Raw genomic sequence first — 22,894 nt, forward strand, 5'->3', positions numbered from 1 at the left:
GATATGCTGATAGTTTTGGAAGAAGGGTCTGCAATGAGATTGGTATGCTGTGTCAAAGTGCGTCTGCTTCTGAATATGAAACGTGTAACATTCAGTTTCAATATATGCTTGCTAATAACATTGCTTGCATGTTCAGACACAAAGAAACACAAACAAAGATAATATGTTTCCAGTGCAGAGAATTGTGAAGATACCATTCGTGATCAATCCTGTATTGGAGATTCATCTTGCTGTAATTTTAGAAAGTGCTATTCATATATACATATATATTTATATAGTTGCCCACCTACTGTACATATAGGGTTTACATATGCTGTATATCACACAATTCATTAAATATAAGGAATGCAGTACACTCTTTAGGCTTCTGTGAAAAATATTGGGTAAAATGCAAACAAGCCTGAAAATTCCAGTTTACTGGAACAGGTAATGTTTTAATAATTTTAATTCGCTAGCACCTGTACTTTTTTTTACTTTAAATATTTAATTTGGTACAAGGGTAGCTTATTGCATCCAGATTTTTCTAAAAGTTTGAGAAGGATTTATAGCATATTGTGCAGCAAAGGACAGCACTCCAGCAGAAAGCAAGAAAACTGTCATTGGTAATGGAATGATGAGCCGTCAGAGTTCCTGTGCTGGGAAGAGCCTTGGGGTAAGGGTAGAAGGCTAGTAAGAATTTTTGCTTTTGCTTTTGCTATCAAATTGAATATTATATCAGCTGTTGCTGCTGCTGCTGAACTACTGCTACTCCTATTACTACTACTACTAATACCGCTGGGCATAGGGCGGTGTATAAATTAATTTAACAACAACAACAGAATTCCATTGTTAAATTAAATACTTCAAACAGCAATAAAATCTGATCAAAGTTTTGCCTATCTACACCTCACTAATGTATCATTCCATTCAACCTCCATCAACTATAACATGTGGCATGGAAATCCTGAGCCCTACAATGAAATTGCATGGAAAGAGCTAACATAAAAAACTGAGATACAGCCTCATCCAAGAAGACTCTAAGAGCAGATCAGCTGTCTTTTCAACAATCACTTCCCACCCATTTAACCCAAAGACATCAGATCACCATGCCTGTGGATATTACAATGGGATTAAAAACAGCTACTTCATACAAGAGAGCAGCAATCAGTGTCTCAGATGGATGTCCTGTGAAATCCATTTCATCAAATGTCTTGTAGATCTGAGAAATAATTCCAGCAATGAGGAGATCTCCAGAATGATAATACTTGTGCATAATAGAAAGAGGAGTACCAATGGTGCATGTGGCAATAGGAGTGTCACATACCAAATCAGGGAGGAATACAAATACGGAGAGCACAAATAGTACCACAGTGAATGAAAATCTACCTTCCAGCCACCAATTTGATTCTTCTAACATGATTACTGACGTGGCAGGAACAATCACACCATAGGTTGATTTGGAAGACCTGACAATGAAAATAATCATGTGGGTGGAAGGCTATAAATCTGTCTCTAGACCCAGCTCCAAATGGAGCAAGGAATATTAACAACATCATTCAAACTTCATTGTTTTTCTGTGTTCACAGGAAATCTATAGGGACTTGAGAAGAAGTGGAATTAACCATGGCAATTTTGATAATTATGGGCCGCATGAGCCAATACAATTCAATTGTCATGGTAGGGTGACACAGGTGATACCAACAACATCCATCCAAGTTTTCATCCTGCTTCTTAAGTATTAATAATACTTTGATAAACTTTTTTACAATGTTGTTTGTACACCAAGTTTGGCCCAGAGAAGAATGAAATAAACCTTTTTGATGGCTGCTCACTCTTCAACACTGAAGTTCTCCATTGTAGGAAACTTAATCCTCTCCTGAATATCTCTTGTATTTCAGCTCTATGTTTCTTTTCCATTTCTAGCAGCCAGGATAAAGAAAATGTGGAGAAAGACTGTGACTATCTGGCACCTTAGGGTGTTTATTTTTTGAGGAGGTGGGGAGTTCAAATTAGTGGGAATGCACCAGCAACAAAGGAAATAAATTGCAACAAAATGAAGCATGAAAAGAGGAATAGAAATTGATGGTTTCAAAATACGATTAATAAATTTGAAAGATGACATTCTTCTCAAAACAACCAATGTATATATACAAATTTTCAAAGCAAAATTCAAACACAGAATGTATCCTGACATATCACAGTACAAAAATGTGTTTTAACCTTGATCTTTCTCTAATATCCACCTAAAAACTATGAAGAATATAGGAGCAAACCAAGAGTAACACCCCCAACTGGGTGTACTAATAATAATACAAACCAACTTTTGAATTGCACACATAAATGGATGAATGCATTTTCTAATCAAGTGGGATTTCAAAGAATACCAGCTGCTCCTTCAAATGGAACAAGCGTCTCAATTAATTCAGCTAGCGAATCATCAGACATTCTGCTCTGCAGCCACATTAAAGTCCAAGGATGGACAGTAATGTTTGAGAGCAAAGAAAGACAAAAGGGTTGTTCCTTGAGAGTAAAACTGTCCTGAAAGTGTGGTAAGATGAGGGACTGGTTAAGTCTGGGGAAAGTGAGTGGCATTCTATTCTACATACAGGACCTACTTTCTGAACACATGAGTACCCAGGTAATCATTTGTTAGATGACCATTCACATAACAAGCTTATTCTTTCCTATGAGAGCATTTCTAATATGTGATCTCCCTCCAACCCTACCATAGTTTCTTCTTAAAATGGCAGCAACCAACCAGCAAAAGAGAGACAAAGAAACAACAGATTTGTCTGTTGTCTTCTGCTCCCTGATTTGCCTGATATCCAAATCTCCATTCCCCTCCCTCTCGTCATGGTTTCTGCCACCAACTAACAAAACACAAACAAGAATTGAAATGAATAAAATCCACCTGTGTGGATATCTGAAACTTTAGTGCGTATACCAAGGTTTAGGCATAATTATTTATGTTCAGAAAACTGAATTTTTACATAAAGACCAGACTAATAATAGGACATTTGTCTACTTTATTTTGCTGCTTTGCTCCAAATGGAATATATTGCCTTTGAGTTACTTTTACATTGCAAATCTTTCTTTTTGACCAGATCTTCTCCCTGTTTGGCACCAGACAAAGGGTGGGAAAGTCTTCTCCTGGCAACCCACTTTTTAGATCCCATTGGTTCTTGCAAGTCACTTGATGTGAAGCAGTTATTTCATCTTCTTGGGGTGTGGCAAGCATGCATTCAATTAAAGTTTGGGGATGATATTCTCTGAAGAGAAATGTGCTGCTGCGTATTTTGATAAAACATTATTACAGAATGAAAATAGCCCATCCTCTGGAAGAATAGAACCAGGACCATGATTGGAATAGGTCCCTTGAGTTCAGATGTTACCCGTCAATCATTCATTAATTTAACAAAATGTATATACTACTTAATCAACTAAAACCTCTATGCAGTTTGCATAAACACTCCACACAAAAACCACATTAAGATCCAATTGACATGAAATTTATCACTTTATGAACGAAAACAGTATTTTTATACTACACATACATCCTTAAAATTCCCTGTCTGGGTAAGCTCCAGGAAACAAAACATTGTTTACCAGTCACTAAACTCAAGAAAGTGAAGGTACCTGAATAATCAACATGCCCCAGATGGGCTTTTCATTTAAACATGATTTAGTGTTTAGAATATGTTTATGGAGACACAGGTTTGGAATGAGCAAAGTAAAGAATTCAGTTTGGCCTCTTTGTCAGCTGTTCTCTTTTGTTCAAGTCAGGCCTCATCAGAATAATGTAGCATTTGGGGGAAAAGATGCAGATCAGTAACCCAGCACCAGAAGTCAAAATAGAGAAGATCTCCACAGCCACCATGTATTTCCCTTTTGTGCTCAGGTAGGTTGGGATAAAGGTCAACCACACACTGCAGAAGACCAACATGCTGAAGGTGATGAACTTGGCTTCATTGAATGTGTCAGGCAACCTCCGAGCCAGGAAAGCCACAATGAAGCAGATTATGGCCTGGAAGCCCATGAAGCCCAGGACACAGTAGAACATGGTGACGGAACCTTCGTTGCATACCAGCACAATCTCTTCAGTCATCGTGTGCATGTCTAGATCTGGGAAAGGGGGAGATGTTGCCAGCCACACACAACAAAGACTGGCCTGAATTAGGGAGCAGGAAAGAACAACGGTAATGGCCAATTTATTCCCCACCCATCTCCTGATATTGGACTCTGGCCTGGTAGCCATGAAAGCTAAGATCACTATGGTGGTTTTGGCCAATATGCAAGAAACCGCCACTGAGAAGATGAGACCAAAAGTAATTTGTCGAAGGAGGCAGGTCACCTTATTAGGCTTGCCAATGAAGAGCAGAGCGCAAAGGAAGGAGAGCAGGAGGGATATTAGGAGTGCAAAGGTGAGGTCCCTGTTGTTGGCTTTGACTATGGGAGTGTGCCAGTACTTAATGAAGACTCTGAGTACAAAGAACGTGATAACAGATAAAGAATGAGCAGAAACAGCAAAACATATTCCCAAAGGTTCTTCATAAGATAAGTAACTTATATATTTTGGAATGCAGGAATCACTTTGGTCATTTGGATACTGGTCTTCTGGACATTGAAAACACTCATCCATGTCTGGAAAGGAAAACATGGTTTTCTTTAAAATAAAAACGGCAATACATAGTGCACTAAAGTATTTAAGCAGTAATAGTATAAATCCTGAATCAAGGAAGCTCACATAAATCTAAAAGCCGTGCTTTTTTCTTCAAAAAAAATTAAGTGTTACATTGAGTGGAGTTTCCTCCAAACAGCCCCATTATCTACCTTGGAGGAAGCTGTTTCATTTGGTGGAAGAAGCATCTTCCTTATACTAAGAAAGTGTCTTTATATTGGGGAAATCTTCTCATAGGAACAGAGGAAGCTGCCTTATACCAGATTGGAGTATTGATCTCTCTGGCTCATAATTCTCTCTTCAGACTGTCCATGGCTCTCCAGCATTTCAGACAGATGATGCTGGGATTGAATCTGGGACCTTCTGTATGCAGATCAGTTGCCATAACACTGAGTTATGGATGATCACATTACCCAGAATTATGTCTGCCAAAAACCTCAAATTAGCAGTGATCCAGGAATGCCCTCGGTCACCAGATTGGATATGATTAAATCCACCATATTTATCTAAAATCATGTGCTATATTAGATTTGATTAGTTTTATTTCACTTTATTACCAACTCTTCTCCCTAAGTTTCAGATGCCATACAACTAAATAAAGTACTACATTTAAAAACGTTTTTAAAAGTTAACAACTTTTTTTAAAAAAAAACACCCACATAAAGGCCTTACAAAAATTGTTAGAAAAAGATACAGTGCCGTGACTTGTTATATCAGCAATGGTTATATCACCTTCGAATTAGCAAAAATAAATAAATAAATAATCAATCAATGCCAATGGAGCCTGATATATACATCAATATTTTGGATTAATTCCAATAAGCAGTCAGCATCAAATTAGATGCAGTGGCACAAGAATTTCTGGTTGTGCAATGAAATGCAAGGATCTCTTCTCTCTGTGTGTTCTCTCCACATCTACCTCTTAGCTGCTCTGGAGAGCAGAGGGGAAAACCCAGAATAGATTTAGGAGGTTCCAGGGCTGTTCTTGAACAGACCGACGGGTATAGGGTGGTATAGTAGTAGTAGTAGTAGTAGTAGTAGTAGTAGTTGTAATAATAATAATAATAATAATAATAATAATAATAGACAGACAAGGGAGGGGAAGGTTAAAAGTCATTGTCCTGGCACATCTAAATAGTTGGATACTGCCCATTACATTTGAACAAATGCTCTACATTGCATTTCTTACCACTCTGATTTGAAATCTTCCCTTCAGGACATGGGAGGCAACCATAGCAGCAAAATGGCTTCCCTTCCAACTTTATCTTACTATACCCTGGATGACAATTGTCATTACACACAGAAAGTGGTTGTGCCTGTCAATAAATAAAAGCAGAAATGTTCTCACGTCCAGAAATTCTCTTTTGGGAGTTTTATATTTCGGTGGTTTCTTCACAGTTACAAATGGTTTGACCAAATATTTTATTACTGATTTGCTTTACTCAAGAAGTTCTGCATCCTGTTTCTCACTATTTCTCATCCCAGGACAGCTAACACCTCTTAATACGCACCAGTGCAGATAAAGACAAAATGAATTGTTATTATTTATTTATCTTTTTTATTTATTAATTGCTGCTCATGAGGCTTCATGGAGAAATTTGCTATACTATAAAAACAGATCAAGAACAACTGGATCTATAATAAAAGTAAGAGAGTTGTATAAATAAAATAACAAATTACCATTTCAAATCATTTTCAAATCCATTGCTCTCATAACACTAGAGCTCAGGAATATTCAATGGAGCTGAATGTTGAAACATTCCGGACACACAGAAGGAAGTCTGTCTATCTGCATTGCTAGCTAAACATGTGACACTCATTTGTACAGGACACAATGATGCCTTTAAAAGAGGATAAGACAAATTAATGGAGGATAAAGCTAGCAGTGACTACTAGCCATGATTCCTGTGTTTTGACTCCACTGTTAAAGCCACAGTTAGACCCATGTATTCCCCCCCCCCCAATAAGTGATCCTGGTTCTTTTCCCCCAGGTTGAGGAAATGTTTCTGACGTACCTGGTTAAACATGCTTGGCCAAACAATGTCATCTGCAGAAATTGTGAACCCTTTGTCCTTGGTAGACAATGAGTCTACTTTTCCAACTTTGACTCGGAGAAAGGACTGGTTTGGGAATGTGATCCAGTTTACAATATCAAACCCAGCGACAGCTTGCCCACTTTGATCAAAAGTGACTTGTTCCCCAGCACTGTTGTTAAACGAGGCACTTCTCAGATAGTGGTGGATCTAAATGGAAGCAAAGGAACACCATCAAGAATGCACAATGATAGGCAAATATACTGATGACAGATGACCTTTTGGAAACTATGGTTAGTGGTCTTGCCAATAGAAAACAAATCTAAGGAACAAGCAAAGTGAATTGGGAGAATGGAAAATAGAACTCTCTTTTACACATCACTGGCAAATAAGTTTAGAAGTCTGACAATGGTGATTGGTTTCATAGTCTTCACTGGGAACTGAATGCAGAGGAGCAGTATCAAATTGGCTCAGAAGGAAAACTATGGAATAAAAAATAGCATTCAGATGTGAACACTCTAGCTTTAAGACGTAGACAGATATTTAATGGCCTTCTGTTGAAGATGGATTTATGATGGATTCCTCTGTAGTAATGTACTCAGGACATTAGCTGCCATGGCTGTAGAGTCAGAAGTATCCACCTCTTCCCATCCATTACTGTTCTTTAGAATTTTGATAAATAAAGGTATGGCTGTCAAATCATACGCCAGGGTGTAGACAGCATTACTGACATTGTGGCTTTGCCCAGTCATCCTCATTTCAAACAGTAGGCCGATTCTCAAGCTTAACCTTCCCAGTGCTGACTTACCTATTTTTTTTACATAGATTGTTGCGTTAAGGAACAATGAAATGCTGTTCCAAACAGATAAAGCTTTTATGAGGTAGGGTTTCTATAATGATACTGACTTAGACTGAGTCGGACCACTGTACCATCTTCCTCTGTGTACTATCGACACGAACTTGCAGCTTCTTCCCCGAATTTCATAAAGGAGATCCTAACATTCTAATTGAGGTTGTCAAAAATTGACCTTGAAATCTCCTATGTGCAAAGCAGGTGCTCTATCATTGACCTATGGCACTATCCTGGCTTGTTGTTAGATAGGTATGATGTCCTATTCTGCATTAAGGCCCTCAAAATATTACCTGCCACTGCTGCTGATTCAGAAGAATCCCTCTCCCATCATTTGCCATTTCTTTGTGTCTGAATTTGGATGAATGCATGGCTTGCAAAGCATGTGCCACAGCATAGACAGCATTGTAGACACTGTAGCTATGCCCAGTCATGCTCATTTCAAAAACAGAGGTAGGAAGAGTCTCCAACTTCTCTTCTCCAGTACACATTTCTTTATCTGTGGTGTCATTCATGGGGAAAGAACATTCAAATGCATTTTCCCAAAAGACCCTGATAAAATCATCTTCCTTTTCCAAGGTAGGGTTTTTCATCTGAAGATATTCCAGGAATCCTATTACCTGCTTGGAAGGAACTGAAAAGGATAAAGCTCCATGGAAGGCCTCTAAACCCATCATTTTTTGAAAGGGAATTGATGTGAACTCCATCTGGGCTGTCATAATCCACACTTTACCTTTACTGTTCATTTTTATGCCCTGATATTTAGCAAACACTGGACTCACTCTAAGCATTACCGTGAGCTGAATATCACCATGTATGATCACAATGCTGGCACTGCTCGTCAGCATAATTCTGTGTACTCGAGAAAAGCCATCCATCATTCCACCAAACTCACTGGAAAAGGATTCTTTTGGCAGTTCTTCTATGAAATCAAAGCATATACCTCTTTGTGAAAACATGGGGAGCACACTCTGTATAAATTTCTCTCCACTGTCAGTACTTAAATAAACCACCCCAATCCATGTCCAGTTAAAATGCAGCAGCAACTGAAGAATTCCCCTGGTTTGATGGTCCTCATTTGGGAACATCCGGTTGAAGAAAGCAGCTTCAGGGTTGCCAGTGGTCATTGGAGCAGAGCCATATACAAACTAAGACACATAAAGGGGAGATAGGAGGGTTTGTGTCTGAAATACCATTTCAGTATCACAACTGCACCTGAACCCTAAATGAAGATCTAGAAAATGAATCATATCCTAGAGCATCTGAAGCCTGTTGGGAACTACCCACTCAAGAGGAATACATATTCATCTGTTATAATATCCCCACCCAAATGAAAAAAAGAGAAGAATTATTTTCCTTGATTACATTCATTTTTGACCTAGGAGCATATTTCAAGGTTATGTCTTTGTTCCTTTCAATCCTGGTGCTTTCTATCTGCAAACACAAAAATCCACATACAAGAGCATTGAGGAGTAAATTATTTGTAAATCCAAGTTAGATATGCATATCCTACCTGTGGCGTCTTGTAGATGTTAAGAATGTGTGCCATGAAATGACAGATGTGAGAATTTGGTCCTGTGATAACAGCTATTGCATTGTCCTGGGCATCACACTTGAAGTTAGGGATAAATCTTCCTTGTGTGGAGAGAAGGTCCATTGAAGCAAGGTAAGTCGAGCTTGCTCTGAAATAGCTATTATAGATGTTTGTGCCCAGGGTAACATTAGGCAACATTTGTGGATTTTCATTGATCTCCTTTACAGCATATACCAAGGCCAAGATATGCTGATAGTTTTGGAAAAAGAGTCTGCAATGAGATTGGCATGCTGTGTCAAAGGGAGTCTGTTTCTGAATATGAAACGTGTAACATTCAATTTCAATATATGCTTGCTAATATCATTGCTTGCACACACACAAAGAAACACACAGAAAGATAATATGTTTGCATTGCAGAGAATTGTGAAGAAGCATTAGTACTCATTCCTGTATTTCAACTTGTTGGAATTTTAGAAAACTAAAATTCCATCTGGGGAAACTCAGCCAGATGGGCGGGGTATAAATAATAAATTATTATTATAGAAAGTGCTATGCATATATGGGACACGGGTGGCTTTGTGGTCTAAACCCCTGAGCCAAAGGCTTGCCGATCGGAAGGTCAGTGGTTAGAATCCCTGCAACAGGGTGAGCTCCCGTTGTTCGTTCCCAGTTCCTGTCAACCTAGCAGTTCAAAAGCATACCAGTACAAGTAGATAAATAGGTAATGCTGCAGCGGTGTTTCCGTGCACTGCTCTGGTTCCGCCAGATGCGGCTTAGTCATGCTGGCCACATGACCTGGAAAAACTGTCTGTGAACAAATGTTGGCTCCCTCTGCCAGTAAAGTGAGATGAGCACCACAAACCCAGAGGCGTTCGTGATTCGCCTCAACTGTCAGGGGTCCTTTACCTTTTTTATGCATATATACTTAAATATTTATATAGTTCCATATCTACATATATAGTTTACATATGCTGTATATCACACAATTGATTCTACTGAAATGAGGCTGCATTTTAATGTTATATTTTAATCTAGTTTTTAAGTTGTATTTTAATCAATTGGTTTATATCTGGTGATAGCCGCCCTGATCCCGGTCTTGGCTGGGGAGGGCAGGATATAAATAAAAATTATTATTATTATTATTATTATTATTATTATTATTATTATTATTATTCAATATAAGGAAAGCAGTACACTCAATAGGTCTCTGTTAATAGATTGGGTCAGATGCAAACAAGCCTGAAAATTCCAGTTTACTGGGATGGATATTGTGGGAGTGACTGCAAGCACAGTTTGTGGTCTAAAAGGTCATCTGGTTCAAGCTGGACACATGGTAAAGGCAACCTAAAGAACCACCAGATCTGGGGGAAGGGTGCATGATAAAAAACTAAATCATTCTCAATAATGCATTGAATTTATGGAGCGAGGGGAAGTAGCTTGGCAAATGAAATGAGCAGGATTAGAATCAATGACTAATAATATCTAGTGCAATAATGAGAGTATTAAAGTATACGCATAGAGATGGGGCACTCAGTCACTTCTGTAACATCCGGGCAAACTCCCTACTACTCCTAAAACCACATCAAGGTAATGGGACTGGTCTCTGACTTTGCTTAATACATTGTAAAATTTTAAGGTTCTTCCAGTGTGCCTCGGTGTGCAAGAAATTCATTACCTTTATGGGATTTAACTTTCTCTTTGTTGATTGTGTATAACTCTGGTTCAGATGACTTTCCAGCAGGATGATACATATACATATTTGGATGAACTTGCTCACAGCTCGGATGCCACAGCATGTTCCAACCATAAATTTTCAGCAACTAACAGTTTTAATTTTCTAGAACTAGCATTATATATATTTTACCTTAGATACTTCAATTTGGCACAAGGGTAGCTTATGGCATCCTGGTTTTCCTAAGTCTATGATAGGTATTTATAGGGTGTTGTGTAATGAAGGACAGCACTCCGACAAGCAGCAGGAAAACTCTCATTGCTAATAAAATGATGAGCTGCCAGAGTCCCTGTGCCTTCCACATACTGGGAAGAGCCTTGGGGTGAGGGAAGATGGCTAATAAAAATTTGCTATCAAATTACCTTAGTTTACAATTTCTACTGCTGCACTACCACCTCTATTCCTACTACTACTACTACTACTACTACTACTACTACTAATAATAATAATAATAATTCCAATGTTAAATTAAGTAATAAAATAAGCAATAAAACCTGATCAAAGTTTTGCCTATCTACACCTCACTAATGTATCATTCCAGTCAACCTCCATCAACTATAACATGTGGCATGGAAATCCTGAGTCCTACAATGAAATTGCATGGAAAAAGCTAACATAAAAAACTGAGATACAGCCTCATCCAAGAAGACTCTAAGAGCAGATCGGCTGTCTTTTCAACAATCACTTCCCACCCATATAAACCCAAAGACATCAGATCACCATGCCTGTGGATATTATGATAGGATTAAAAGCAGCTACTTCATACATGATCTCATCAATCAGTGTCTCAGATGGATGTCTTCCGATATCCATTTCTTCAAATGTCACGTAGAATTGAGAAATAATTCCAGCAATGATGAGATCTCCTGAATGATAATACTTGTGCGTCATAGAAAGAGGAGTACCAATGGTGCATGTAGCAATAGGAGTGTCACATACCAAATCAGGGAGGAATACAATTACGGAGAGCACAAATAGTACCACAATGAACGAAAATCTACCTTCCAGCCACCAATTTGATTCTTCTAACATGATTACTGAAGTGGCAGGAACAATCACACCATAGGTTGATTTGGAAGACCTGACAATGAAAATAATCATGTGAGTGGAAGGCTATAAATCTGTCTCTAGACCCAGCTCCAAATGGAGCAAGGAATATTAACAACATCATTCAAACTTCATTGTTTTTCTGTGTTCACAGGAAATCTATAGGGACTTGAAAAGAAGTAGAATTAAACATGGCAATTTTGATAATTATGGGCCGCATGAGCCAATACAATTCAATAGTCATGGTAGGGTGACACAGGTGATACCAACAACATCCATCCAAGTTTTCATCCTGCTTCTTAAGTATTAATAATACTTTGATAAACTTTTTTACAATGTTGTTTGTACACCAAGTTTGGCCCAGAGAAGAATGAAATAAACCTTTTTGATGGCTGCTCACTCTTCAACACTGAAGTTCTCCATTGTAGGAAACTTAATCCTCTCCTGAATATCTCTTGTATTTCAGCTCTATGTTTCTTTTCCATTTCTAGCAGCCAGGATAAAGAAAATGTGGAGAAAGACTGTGACTATCTGGCACCTTAGGGTGTTTATTTTTTGAGGAGGTGGGGAGTTCAAATTAGTGGGAATGCACCAGCAACAAAGGAAATAAATTGCAACAAAATGAAGCATGAAAAGAGGAATAGAAATTGATGGTTTCAAAATACGATTAATAAATTTGAAAGATGACATTCTTCTCAAAACAACCAATGTATAGCTACAAATTTTCAAAGCAAAATTCAAACACAGAATGTATCCTGACATATCACAGTACAAGAATGTGTTTTAACCTTGATCTTTCTCTAATATCTACCTAAAAACTATATGGTGTTTACAGTGAAGAATATAGGAGCAAACCAAGAGTAACACCCCCAACTGGGTGTACTAATAATAATACAAACCAACTTTTGAATTGCACACATAAATGGATGAATGCATTTTCTAATCAAGTGGGATTTCAAAGAATACCAGCTGCTCCTTCAAATGGAACAAGCGTCTCAATTAATTCAGCTAGCGAATCATCAGACATTCTGCTCTGCAGCCACATTAAAGTCCAAGGATGGACAGTAATGTTTGAGAGCAAAGAAAGACAAAAGGGTTGTTCCTTGAGAGTAAAACTGTCCTGAAAGTGTGGTAAGATGAGGGACTGGTTAAGTCCGGGGAAAGTGAGTGGCGTTTTATTCTACATACAGGACCTACTTTCTGAACACATGAGTACCCAGGTAATCATTTGTTAGATGACCATTCACATAACAAGCTTATTCTTTCCTATGAGAGCATTTCTAATATGTGATCTCCCTCCAACCCTACCATAGTTTCTTCTTAAAATGGCAGCAACCAACCAGCAAAAGAGAGACAAAGAAACAACAGATTTGTCTGTTGTCTTCTGCTCCCTGATTTGCCTGATATCCAAATCTCCATTCCCCTCCCTCTCGTCATGGTTTCTGCCACCAACTAACAAAACACAAACAAGAATTGAAATGAATAAAATCCACCTGTGTGGATATCTGAAACTTTAGTGCGTATACCAAGGTTTAGGCATAATTATTTATGTTCAGAAAACTGAATTTTTACATAAAGACCAGACTAATAATAGGACATTTGTCTACTTTATTTTGCTGCTTTGCTCCAAATGGAATATATTGCCTTTGAGTTACTTTTACATTGCAAATCTTTCTTTTTGACCAGATCTTCTCCCTGTTTGGCACCAGACAAAGGGTGGGAAAGTCTTCTCCTGGCAACCCACTTTTTAGATCCCATTGGTTCTTGCAAGTCACTTGATGTGAAGCAGTTATTTCATCTTCTTGGGGTGTGGCAAGCATGCATTCAATTAAAGTTTGGGGATGATATTCTCTGAAGAGAAATGTGCTGCTGCGTATTTTGATAAAACATTATTACAGAATGAAAATAGCCCATCCTCTGGAAGAATAGAACCAGGACCATGATTGGAATAGGTCCCTTGAGTTCAGATGTTACCCGTCAATCATTCATTAATTTAACAAAATGTATATACTACTTAATCAACTAAAACCTCTATGCAGTTTGCATAAACACTCCACACAAAAACCACATTAAGATCCAATTGACATGAAATTTATCACTTTATGAACGAAAACAGTATTTTTATAATACACATACATCCTTAAAATTCCCTGTCTGGGTAAGCTCCAGGAAACAAAACATTGTTTACCAGTCACTAAACTCAAGAAAGTGAAGGTACCTGAATAATCAACATGCCCCAGATGGGCTTTTCATTTAAACATGATTTAGTGTTTAGAATATGTTTATGGAGACACAGGTTTGGAATGAGCAAAGTAAAGAATTCAGTTTGGCCTCTTTGTCAGCTGTTCTCTTTTGTTCAAGTCAGGCCTCATCAGAATAATGTAGCATTTGGGGGAAAAGATGCAGATCAGTAACCCAGCACCAGAAGTCAAAATAGAGAAGATCTCCACAGCCACCATGTATTTCCCTTTTGTGCTCAGGTAGGTTGGGATAAAGGTCAACCACACACTGCAGAAGACCAACATGCTGAAGGTGATGAACTTGGCTTCATTGAATGTGTCAGGCAACCTCCGAGCCAGGAAAGCCACAATGAAGCAGATTATGGCCTGGAAGCCCATGAAGCCCAGGACACAGTAGAACATGGTGACGGAACCTTCGTTGCATACCAGCACAATCTCTTCAGTCATCGTGTGCATGTCTAGATCTGGGAAAGGGGGAGATGTTGCCAGCCACACACAACAAAGACTGGCCTGAATTAGGGAGCAGGAAAGAACAACGGTAATGGCCAATTTATTCCCCACCCATCTCCTGATATTGGACTCTGGCCTGGTAGCCATGAAAGCTAAGATCACTATGGTGGTTTTGGCCAATATGCAAGAAACCGCCACTGAGAAGATGAGACCAAAAGTAATTTGTCGAAGGAGGCAGGTCACCTTATTAGGCTTGCCAATGAAGAGCAGAGCGCAAAGGAAGGAGAGCAGGAGGGATATTAGGAGTGCAAAGGTGAGGTCCCTGTTGTTGGCTTTGACTATGGGAGTGTGCCAGTACTTAATGAAGACTCTGAGTACAAAGAACGTGATAACAGATAAAGAATGAGCAGAAACAGCAAAACATATTCCCAAAGGTTCTTCATAAGATAAGTAACTTATATATTTTGGAATGCAGGAATCACTTTGGTCATTTGGATACTGGTCTTCTGGACATTGAAAACACTCATCCATGTCTGGAAAAGAAAACATGGTTTTCTTTAAAATAAAAACGGCAATACATAGTGCACTAAAGTATTTAAGCAGTAATAGTATAAATCCTGAATCAAGGAAGCTCACATAAATCTAAAAGCCGTGCTTTTTTCTTCAAAAAAAATTAAGTGTTACATTGAGTGGAGTTTCCTCCAAACAGCCCCATTATCTACCTTGGAGGAAGCTGTTTCATTTGGTGGAAGAAGCATCTTCCTTATACTAAGAAAGTGTCTTTATATTGGGGAAATCTTCTCATAGGAACAGAGGAAGCTGCCTTATACCAGATTGGAGTATTGATCTCTCTGGCTCATAATTCTCTCTTCAGACTGTCCATGGCTCTCCAGCATTTCAGACAGATGATGCTGGGATTGAATCTGGGACCTTCTGTATGCAGATCAGTTGCCATAACACTGAGTTATGGATGATCACATTACCCAGAATTATGTCTGCCAAAAACCTCAAATTAGCAGTGATCCAGGAATGCCCTCAATCACCAGATTGGATATGATTAAATCCACCATATTTATCTAAAATCATGTGCTATATTAGATTTGAATAGTTTTATTTCACTTTATTACCAACTCTTCCCCCTATGTTTCAGATGCCATACAACTAAATATAGTACTACGTTTTAAAACGTTTTTAAAAGTTAACAACTTTTTTATAAAAAATCCCACCCACATAAAGCCCTTACGAAAATTGTTAGAAAAAGATACGGTGCCGTGACTTGTTACATCAGCAATGGTTATATCACCTTTGAATTAGCAAAAATAAATAAATAAATAAATAATCAATCAATGCCAATGGAGCCTGATATATACATCAATATTTTGGATTAATTCCAATGGGCAGTCAGCATCAAATTAGATGCAGTGGCACAAGAATTTCTGGTTGTGCAATGAAATGCAAGGATCTCTTCTCTCTGTGTGTTCTCTCCACATCTACCTCTTACCTGCTCTGGAGAGCAGAGGGGAAAACCCAGAATAGATTTAGGAGGTTCCAGGGCTGTTCTTGAACAGACCGACGGGTATAGGGTGGTATAGTAGTAGTAGTAGTAGTAGTAGTAATAATAATAATAATAATAATAATAATAATAATAATAATAATAGAGAGACAAGGGAGGGGAAGGTTAAAAGTCATTGTCCAAGCACATCTAAGTACTTGGATACTGCTTATTATTTTTGAACAAATGCTCTACATTGCATTTCTTACCACGCTGATTTGAAATCTTCCCTTCAGGACATGGGAGGCAACCATAGCAGCAAAATGGCTTCCCTTCCAACTTTATCTTACTATACCCTGGGTGGCAATTGTCATTACACACAGAAAGGGGTTGTGCCTGTCAATAAATAAAAGCAGAAATGTTCTCACGTCCAGAAATTCTCTTTTGGGAGTTTTATATTTCGGTGGTTTCTTCACAGTTACAAATGCTTTGACCAAATATTTTATTACTGATTTGCTTTACTCAAGAAGTTCTGCATCCTGTTTCTCACTATTTCTCATCCCAGGACAGCTAACACCTCTTAATACGCACCAGTGCAGATAAAGACAAAATGAATTGTTATTATTTATTTATCTTTTTTATTTATTAATTGCTGCTCATGAGGCTTCATGGAGAAATTTGCTATACTATAAAAACAGATCAAGAACAACTGGATCTATAATAAAAGTAAGAGAGTTGTATAAATAAAATAACAAATTACCATTTCAAATCATTTTCAAATCCATTGCTCTCATAACACTAGAGCTCAGGAATATTCAATGGAGCTGAATGTTGAAACATTCCGGACACACAGAAGGAAGTCTGTCTATCTGCATTGCTAGCTAAACATGTGACACTCATTTGTACAGGACACAATGATGCCTTTAAAAGAGGATAAGACAAATTAATGGAGGATAAATCTAGCAGTGACTACTAGCCATGATTCCTGTGCTTTGACTCCACTGTTAAAGCCACAGTTAGACCCATGTATTCCCCCCCCCCACGCCAATAAGTGATCCTGGTTCTTTTCCCCCAGGTTGAGGAAATGTTTCTGACGTACCTGGTTAAACATGCTTGGCCAAACAATGTCATCTGCAGAAATTGTGAACCCTTTGTCCTTGGTAGACAATGAGTCTACTTTTCCAACTTTGACTCGGAGAAAGGACTGGTTTGGGAATGTGATCCAGTTTACAATATCAAACCCAGTGACAGCTTGCCCACTTTGATCAAAAGTGACTTGTTCCCCAGCACTGTTGTTAAACGAGGCACTTCTCAGATAGTGGTGGATCTAAATGGAAGCAAAGGAACACCATCAAGAATGCACAATGATAGGCAAATATACTGATGACAGATGACCTTTTGGAAACTATGGTTAGTGGTCTTGCCAATAGAAAACAAATCTAAGGAACAAGCAAAGTGAATTGGGAGAATGGAAAATAGAACTCTCTTTTACACATCACTGGCAAATAAGTTTAGAAGTCTGACAATGGTGATTGGTTTCATAGTCTTCACTGGGAACTGAATGCAGAGGAGCAGTATCAAATTGGCTCAGAAGGAAAACTATGGCATAAAAAATAGCATTCAGATGTGAACACTCTAGCTTTAAGACGTAGACAGACATTTAATGGCCTTCTGTTGAAGATGGATTTATGATGGATTCCTCTGTAGTAATGTACTCAGGACATTAGCTGCCATGGCTGTAGAGTCAGAAGTATCCACCTCTTCCCATCCATTACTGTTCTTTAGAATTTTGATAAATAAAGGTATGGCTGTCAAATCATACGCCAGGGTGTAGACAGCATTACTGACATTGTGGCTTTGCCCAGTCATCCTCATTTCAAACAGTAGGCCGATTCTCAAGCTTAACCTTCCCAGTGCTGACTTACCTATTTTTTTTACATAGATTGTTGCGTTAAGGAACAATGAAATGCTGTTCCAAACAGATAAAGCTTTTATGAGGTAGGGTTTCTATAATGATACTGACTTAGACTGAGTCAGACCACTGTACCATCTTCTCTGTGTACTATCAACATGAACTTGCAGCTTCTTCCCCGAATTTCATAAAGGAGATCCTACCATTCTAATTGAGCTTGTCAAAAATTGACCTTGAAATCTCCTATGTGCAAAGCAGGTGCTCTATCATTGACCTATGGCACTATCCTGGCTTGTTGTTAGATAGGTATGATGTCCTGTTCTGCATTAAGCATAGACAGCATTCTGCATTAAGCATAGACAGCATTATAGACACTGTAGCTATGCCCAGTCATGCTCATTTCAAAAACAGAGGTAGGAAGAGTCTCCAACTTCTCTTCTCCAGTACACATTTCTTTATCTGTGGTGTCATTCATGGGGAAAGAACATTCAAATGCATTTTCCCAAAAGACCCTGATAAAACCATCTTCCTTTTCCAAGGTAGGGTTTTTCATCTGAAGATATTCCAGGAATCCTATTACCTGCTTGGAAGGAACTGAAAAGGATAAAGCTCCATGGAAGGCCTCTAAACCCATCATTTTTTGAAAGGGAATTGATGTGAACTCCATCTGGGCTGTCATAATCCACACTTTACCTTTACTGTTCATTTTTATGCCCTGATATTTAGCAAACTCTGGACTCACTCTAAGCATTACCGTGAGCTGAATATCACCATGTATGATCACAATGCTGGCACTGCTCATCAGCATAATTCTGTGTACTCGAATAAAGCCATCCATTATTCCATCGAACTCACTGGAAAAGGATTCTTTTGGCAGTTCTTCTATGAAATCAAAGCATATACCTCTTTGTGAAAACATGGGGAGCACACTCTGTATAAATTTCTCTCCACTGTCATTACTTATATAAACCACCCCAATCCAAACTAAGACACATAAAGAGGAGATAGGAGGGTTTGTGTCTGAAATACCATTTCAGTATCACAACTGCACCTGAACCCTAAATGAAGATCTAGAAAATGAATCATATCCAAGAGCATCTGAAGCCTGTTGGGAACTACTCACTCAAGAGGAATACATATTCATCTATTATAATATCTCCACCCAAATGAAAAAAGAGAAGAATTATTTTCCTTGAGTACATTCGTTTTTGACCTATGAGCATATTTCAAGGTTATGTCTTTGTTCCCTTCAATCCTGGTGCTTTCTATCTGCAAACACAAAAATTCATGTACAAGAGCACTGAGGAGTAAATTATTCGTAAATCCTAGTTTTATATGCATATCCTACCTGTGGCATCTTGTAGATGTTAAGAATGTGTGCCATGAAATGACAGATGTGAGAATTTGGTCCTGTGATAACAGCTATTGCATTGTCTTGGGCATCACACTTGAAGTTAGGGATAAATCTTCCTTGTGTGGAGAGAAGGTCCATTGAAGCAAGGTAGGTCCAGCTTGCTCTGAAATAGCTATTATAGATGTCCATGCCCATGGTAATATTAGGCAACATTTGTGGATTTTCATTGATCTCCTTTACAGCATATACCAAAGCCATGATATGCTGATAGTTTTGGAAGAAGGGTCTGCAATGAGATTGGTATGCTGTGTCAAAGTGCGTCTGCTTCTGAATATGAAACGTGTAACATTCAGTTTCAATATATGCTTGCTAATAACATTGCTTGCATGTTCAGACACAAAGAAACACAAACAAAGATAATATGTTTCCAGTGCAGAGAATTGTGAAGATACCATTCGTGATCAATCCTGTATTGGAGATTCATCTTGCTGTAATTTTAGAAAGTGCTATTCATATATACATATATATTTATATAGTTGCCCACCTACTGTACATATAGGGTTTACATATGCTGTATATCACACAATTCATTAAATATAAGGAATGCAGTACACTCTTTAGGCCTCTGTGAAAAATATTGGGTAAAATGCAAACAAGCCTGAAAATTCCAGTTTACTGGAACAGGTAATGTTTTAATAATTTTAATTCGCTAGCACCTGTACTTTTTTTTACTTTAAATATTTAATTTGGTACAAGGGTAGCTTATTGCATCCAGATTTTATTTATAGCATATTGTGCAGCAAAGGACAGCACTCCAGCAGAAAGCAAGAAAACTGTCACTGGTAATGGAATGATGAGCCGTCAGAGTTCCTGTGCTGGGAAGAGCCTTGGGGTAAGGGTAGATGGCTAGTAAGAATTTTTGCTTTTGCTTTTGCTTTTGCTATCAAATTGAATATTATATCAGCTGTTGCTGCTGCTGAACTACTGCTACTCCTATTACTACTACTAATAATACCGCTGGGCATAGGGCGGTGTATAAATTAATTTAACAACAACAACAACAGAATTCCATTGTTAAATTAAATACTTCAAACAGCAATAAAATCTGATCAAAGTTTTGCCTATCTACACCTCACTAATGTTTCATTCCAGTCAACCTCCATCAACTATAACATGTGCCATGGAAATCCTGAGCCCTACAATGAAATTGCATGGAAAGAGCTAACATAAAAAACTGAGATACAGCCTCATCCAAGAAGACTCTAAGAGCAGATCGGCTGTCTTTTCAACAATCACTTCCCACCCATATAAACCCAAAGACATCAGATCACCATGCCTGTGGATATTATGATAGGATTAAAAGCAGCTACTTCATACATGATCTCATCAATCAGTGTCTCAGATGGATGTCTTCCGATATCCATTTCTTCAAATGTCACGTAGAATTGAGAAATAATTCCAGCAATGATGAGATCTCCTGAATGATAATACTTGTGCGTAATAGAAAGAGGAGTACCAATGGTGCATGTGGCAATAGGAGTGTCACATACCAAATCGGGGAGGAATATAAATACTGAGAGCACAAATAGTACCACATTGAAGGAAAATCTACCTTCCAGCCACCAATCTGATTCTTCTAACATGATTACTGAAGTGGCAGGAACAATCACACCATAGGTTGACTTGGAAGCACCTGTCAGTGAAAAAAATCAGGTGGGTGGAAGGCTATAAATCAATACTGTTGTGGTTTCTCTGTGCTAGTACAGAGGAAAATGTAGTTATTACAGCTCAGTAGAAGCCACCTGTGGTCATTTATGGGACTGCAAGAGGCAGGTGAGCTAAGAAAAAGCAAGATGAGGCCAACAGAAAAATAAGGCAAGAAGGAAGGGAGGGAGGAGAAGAAAGAAAGATTGTTAGTTTTTTCAAACTTGGGCTGAATTTAAAAAGTGAGAAAGAATCTAAATCCAAATGGGAACTTCAATTGCCATGGAGTAGGGGCAGCTGTCCCCTTGTATAGGAGTATGCAGAGTCAGGCAGGGGCATTTTGCCACTTGAGACAAAACTTGTGGCAGTGCCCCCAACCCCTGATCCTGCTGCCATGTCTTCTTCCTTGCCTCCACCAGACACCTGCTTCTGAGCATCCAACACTCACCACTACTGGGTGTTTGCCTCTGCCTAGTACTTGCCACCTCTTTCTGCTCTTCGGCCATTGTGGACCCCCACACCCACTGCTTCTAGGCCCTATAACTCCTGCAGGCTGCACCATGGCCTGCTTGCTGTCACCAATTTGCTACAGGCAACAGGCAAGCTGCAATGGAAGAAATGGCAAGGCCATGGTAGGGGGGCACTACTGCACCAGCAGAGGAGCAAAGCACCTGGCATATTTGGGAGCCTGTTGCCCTGAGGCAACCACTTCACAGTGTCTCATAGAGGACCTGGTCCTGGGAGCTCATAATACAGGAGAAGAGGGTGATGAACAGAGTGGCTTACAAGCATGGCCCTTTCTTCCTGATCTTTCTTACATTGTTAGCTCAGTACCTGCCTACCCAGCCCACAGTGTTTTAATCCCCCCCTCTTCCAAGAACCCACCATTTTGACACCAGCTTAAATAAGACAACCCTGGGATGCACACAGGTTTTCAATCTGTTGGTGGTTCAGCTTCTCCCTCCCCAGTCATCTGGTCAGTCATTTGATGAATGGAGAGGGATTAATAATCTTCTGCAAATGATCTGCATGAATAAGAGAAGAGGGACTTCTGTCAAATAGTTTTTGTTTGGTCAAGGAACTCTCCACTGTGGTGTAGTGATTAAGAACAGTGGACTTGTAATCTGCTGAACCGGGTTTGATTCCCTGCTCATCCACATGCAGCTGCTGGGTGACCTTGGGCTAGTCACACTTCTTTGAAGTCTCTCAGCCTCACTCACCTCACAGAGTGTTTGTTGTGGCGGAGGAAGGGAAAAGGAGATTGTTAGCCGTTTTGAGACTCCTCAGGGTAGTGGTAAACCGGGGTATCAAATCCAAACTACTCCTCTTCCTCCCCTTCTTCTTCTTCCTCCTCCTCCTCCTCCTGGTGAATCTAAATAAGTTTTGGGATTTAATAAAAGGAAAGGAAAGTATATCCATTGACTGGTTTAGGTCACAGCCTGATGGTACTTATTTCAGGGCATAGTGAGGTACAGGATTGCAGGGCATACTTCCAGGCCAGGGGTGTACAATCTGTGGCCATGGAGTCAGAAAATCTAAGTAACTACCAGACAATTGCCAATCTCCATTTCTTGGGCAAGGTTTTTGAGTCGGTGGTCATGGAACAGATCCAGGTGACTTGGAGGAAACTGGTTTTCCAGATCAATCTCTGAATTTGTCACAGAAACAGCTTTGGTTGCCCTGCATGATGACCTCTGTCCAGAGAGAGACAGGGAAAAGGTGTCCCTGTTAATACCACTTGACCTCTTAGAAATACCCCCCCTCTGGAAATCAATAACTTAAAATGTGATTCTTCTTTTGTCTTATTCTTAAGGCCTCATTTTTTTTGAAAGCCGTTTCGCATTGTGTACATTCCTGTTGAGGATGGCCAAATAAGATTTCTGCTGAGA

The 22,894-nt window shown here is 39.0% G+C and overlaps 1 protein-coding gene across 1 annotated transcript; it reads right to left on the reverse strand.

The window, feature by feature from the left end:
• Positions 1-3,718: 3,718 nt before the first annotated feature.
• LOC310830778 (vomeronasal type-2 receptor 26-like) lies at positions 3,719-21,511 on the reverse strand (the record flags this gene model as incomplete). The annotated part of the gene is made up of 11 exons (XM_083710618.1): positions 3,719-4,620; positions 5,847-5,973; positions 6,673-6,900; positions 7,834-8,688; positions 9,054-9,345; positions 11,573-11,887; positions 16,045-16,049; positions 17,135-17,362; positions 18,702-18,852; positions 20,679-20,874; positions 21,454-21,511. The coding sequence occupies 11 exons, from the start codon at positions 21,509-21,511 to the stop codon at positions 3,719-3,721; spliced, it is 3,357 nt and encodes a 1,118-aa protein (XP_083566744.1).
• Between the last annotated feature and the right edge of the window lie 1,383 nt (positions 21,512-22,894).

Source organism: Podarcis gaigeae (genome assembly GCF_964106915.1).
Source record: "Podarcis gaigeae genome assembly, chromosome: 13".
Lineage (NCBI taxonomy): Eukaryota > Metazoa > Chordata > Lepidosauria > Squamata > Lacertidae > Podarcis > Podarcis gaigeae.